A 4238-nucleotide genomic window follows, 5' to 3' on the forward strand; every position below is an offset into this window, starting at 1 on the left:
AAATAAAAAATAATAATAAACTGTGGAAAGAGCACAAGATTGTAAATTTTCCTAAAGTTGTACCTTTTTTCATTCCAGACTGATCAATTTACAATTGCCATCAAAAAAAGGCGAAGGGGGGCTTGCCTACAAGTGGTTATTCTATGAAATTAAGAGAAAACTTAATGACAGTCACAACTATGCTGATCGAATTCTGAATAGACATTCAGTTCACAAGAAAGCCCCCCCACCAAGATCCCCACACTCACCCCAGCTCCAGACACAGCCAGCCACATATGATGGGCTAGGTGAGCAGTTCAGGCACCTTTCAAAGAACCCAAAGTGGCTTTGGCTTACCTAAGAAACACGTGACAGTACCACAAAAAGTGATTTCCAAGCATCTGAACAGCGTTCAAATTGTCTGAGAATGGTGCTCAGCGACTGAGACAGTTTGCAAGCATGATTCAGAGAGCTGCCAAGGAAACAAAAGAAGCCTCCCTCCGATCCCTTGAGACCGCACATGGCATTAGAGGTGCACCAGACATGATTTCTTTTAAGGTAGGCGGAAAAGCAGTAGTCTGCGCAGGAGAGGTACATACTAGGCAGAGCTGTCTGGCAGTGCAGGGGCCACGGAGTTTCCATTGGTCGGGGAACCGCCCAGCTTCAGTTTCTCCAGATATTCGGCATGCACGGGCTTGTGGCATTGGAGAACCTTGATGGCATCTTCGATTTTGAACCACTCGCGTTTCCTGCCGATGCTCAGCGAATCTTCCCAGTCATCCAGAATCTCGGTGACGGTCAGGACATACACATAGGTTCGGTGCTTGCGATCTTGGTTCTGCTCGAAAACGCCGAGGAGCCGGCCTAACTTCCCTTTGACTCCCGCCTCTTCGTACACCTCCCGGACCGCCGCGCCGCCCGGCTCCTCCTCGGGCTCCATGCCCCCTCCCGGCACGATCCAGCGGTCGGGGTAGCGGCTGCTACTCACTAACAGCACCTCGTCCTCGCGCTCGTTCCGGAAGCACAGGCACGCCGCTCGCTGCTTGAAGCCCTCCGGGTCGTAGGTGCGCGTCTGGTTCGGTTTACACTTCATCCTCTCGGCCGCGGCTGGTCGGGGTGCTGGGGTGGGGGGGGGGGGGGGTAGAGAAACACACACACGCACTAACACAATTGCGCGCGCGTACACACACAATTGCGCGCGCGCGCGCACACACACACACACACACACACACACAAAACACAGGGGCGGGGAGTGAGAGGCGCCTCAGCTGCGAGCCCCCGAGCATGGGCGAAGACGTGTCGGGGACCGGCGGGGATCGGCGAGGACGTCAGTCCCCAGCGCGGCCCCGAAACGCGATAGGCGCTGCCACCACCCAAGAGCCCCAAACTCCCACCAAGGCCCCTCTCACCTGGTGCTTGCCTCCCACTTTCTACCTGCGTCAGTGATCGGGTGGAGTGAAGCACTTAACTGCACTCGTTCCCAGACCTGTTAATGTGCGAGTTCCTGTATGGATGCAGAGGGCCGAGGGGCGGGACGGGTCGAGGGGGGGGTCTTCCCGCTCCCTGCAGCAAGCAGCTCTTGAGACCCACTGCGCAGGCGCCGAATTGCGGGCTCAGAGCGTCCTGCGCCACACAGTTAATTCTTCGCTTCGTCACAGGTCCCGGCTGATTCCACGTGTGCCTTTCTGTGAAGCTTGGCTGTGGCGCACCCATACTGTTGTCGTCCCCCGTTCCGCTGGTAGCGCCTTGTCTATGCGCGTTATCATTTAACGCACATTGCTAAGGTCAGGGACACTGTCTCAATACAGACTATAATGATTTGTTCCAATTTATTTATAGGAAGGTCTGAGTTTCGTTTCCAACAGCATCTGTGTGATTGTGCTGCAGTGCCTAGTCTCTGCTGAGTCACATCACATCATGCAGTTTTATTTCCTCAACAGGTTCTTCCTCTTACAGGCATCTTGGACAATCCATAAACAAACACTTTACCTGGACCGTTGTTGACACCTAATCAGCATCCCTGTTTCCTCACACCCTGCTTAAGAAACTCGACCTGCCTGTATCAGCCCCCCACACAAGGGGGGGACTTGTGTCCGTGGCCTGACAACTGCATATCCGAAGAATTGCGCCCTTCACACATTCCACCCTATTGCTCTCACTGCCAAGCACAGGGGGTTTAGGAAGATGGAAAACATGTAGCACTAGTCCATTGAGCTCCCCCTACAGCTCCGCTGTCTTTTTTTTAAACATTACCCTGTTCTCCCACTATTCTATACAGAAACCCACCCATCTTAAGACTCTTTTTCTCTGTGGCCAACACTGCTGGCATCAGGCAAGCAGAACCTGAAAACTCACTTTTCTAATACAATGAATCTTTTGCAAAGTAGAACTGGAATCATAAATGAGAGTGGACTATGGTTATGAAACACATAGTATAATTAATATTTATTTAAAAGTTTTATTGGCTTGGGTTCACGATCACGATCATGATCATCCTGTTGTTCGTCGATTTCCTCGAGCAGGCACCAGTAACGTCTCCTTCCTAGCCCTGAGATTTTAAAAGAGTCATTTCAATGCTCTTTCAGGATTAGGAGAATGAGACCCATCATTGTTACTGGTATTTGGCATATTGAGTACAACACGGGAAGTTTGCCAGACTCTGCCGTGCAGGCAGGAAACTTTTGGTAGCCTGACAGGTTCTCCAAAGGAAAAATAAGAAAATAAGATGTCGCGCGGCCGCGAATGCACTTCTGGGAGCTGGATTTTATAGTCTTTGCGTCTTGGCCATTGATGGGACCACCTTGGCACTGGTGGCAGCTGGTGGGTGTGACGCCTACCTACTGGAAGATGGGGGTTCTGGGTGGAGAAGGCTCAGTCCTAATCCGAGTAGGCTTGGAGACCTCAGCCCCGGGACCCGCATGCCTAGGTTCCTCTGCCAGTTCTTTCATGCATGAGGCCCAGCTTGGGTTACATTGAATAAACATTTATTGTCTTCATATATCCATATATCCAGTTACTGCACCATCAAAGTGCCCCAAACCCGCAGACTCTGTCCTTCTATAATTTCTAAATGCAGTTCTTCATACCTTCCTACCCACACTGCTTGGTTATCTCTATTTAGTAATCAAATGTCAAGGGTTTGGAATAATTCAATATTGCCTAGTCCCTTATTTTCTTTTTCTATGTACCAGAGTGAAAAATTTAAATAACAATTCAGTTCATATTGCAGGGGCAGCTCCACTCTATTTATACCCCCAAATATTTTCCCCCCAAATGATCTTATTCCTAGAGTCTACAGACAGCAGCAATATCTACAACAGTAATATAACAAAAATGTGTGGATTGTATGTTAGAAACTCATAAGATGAGACATAAAAGGAATAACTTCAGTAGAGAATCTATTAATACCACACACATATGACATATGGATGACTAAGATGCATTTGGAGCAATGCAAACCCAATGAGTGAAAACAAACCAGAAAAATAGATGCAAGAACTCTCTGTTAACCAGTGTGTCTTTGCTGAACTAGAGAAAGTACATTACAACCAGACCTGGGAAAATATGACTCACATCTCCAATACTGTTAAGAACGCACTGCCCAGTGTGGTGAGGTTGTAAGGAAAATAATAGAAGTATCTGATTTTGGTAAAACAAACTTGTCATTATTTGAATATGAGATGTGAGGTAACTTACAAGAAATTATGTTAAATGTATTCATTTAAATGATAGAGAAAAATCACTGTCACTTTCACTGTCCTCCCATTGTTCATCGATTTGCTCGAGCGGGCCCAGTAACATCTCCATTGTGAGACTTGTTGTTATTGTATTTGGCATATCGAATACGTGACGGGTAGCTTGCCAGGCTTTGCCATTTGGGCGAGATACTCTCCGTAGCTTGCCGGGCTCTCCGAGAGGGACGAAGGAAAAATAGCAATAGCTTTTAGGTACACAAGCAATAATGATGCAAACAGTATAATATGGGGGATGATGACATTCAGAAGAACCCCAGTATGGCATTGACAAAAAGTACCAAGGAATGCTTATATATATGGTTTGCAGTTTTTGCTAGAAAATGATAATATCATATTTGATTTTGGTAGAGGATTTGGATAAATGAAGAAGTACTCTGACAAAACTAGGACTAAAGGCTTGTATCTTGGGGCCGGGGGCCAAACAAGATTCCTGCCACATGAACCGTCTATTTCACAGTGTCCAAGTACAATGTCCTTGTCACATCAGGTAATATTCTAGTATGT

The 4238-nt window shown here is 47.7% G+C and overlaps 1 protein-coding gene across 1 annotated transcript; it reads right to left on the bottom strand.

Annotated features, from left to right (window-relative positions):
- Window positions 1–243: 243 nt before the first annotated feature.
- On the bottom strand, window positions 244–1095 carry LOC130036731 (diphosphoinositol polyphosphate phosphohydrolase 3-beta-like). The gene has a single exon (XM_056128631.1). It carries the CDS (start codon window positions 1070–1072, stop codon window positions 578–580), a length of 495 nt encoding a protein of 164 aa, XP_055984606.1. The 5' UTR covers window positions 1073–1095; the 3' UTR covers window positions 244–577.
- Between the last annotated feature and the right edge of the window lie 3143 nt (window positions 1096–4238).

This window comes from Sorex fumeus, unplaced genomic scaffold (genome assembly GCF_029834395.1).
Source record: "Sorex fumeus unplaced genomic scaffold, SorFum_2.1 ptg000065l, whole genome shotgun sequence".
NCBI lineage: Eukaryota > Metazoa > Chordata > Mammalia > Eulipotyphla > Soricidae > Sorex > Sorex fumeus.

Bases quoted from the DNA above. Each gene is read 5' to 3' on its own strand.
- LOC130036731 (XM_056128631.1), bottom strand. From the start codon at position 1,072: ATGAAGTGTAAACCGAACCAGACGCGCACCTACGACCCGGAGGGCTTC.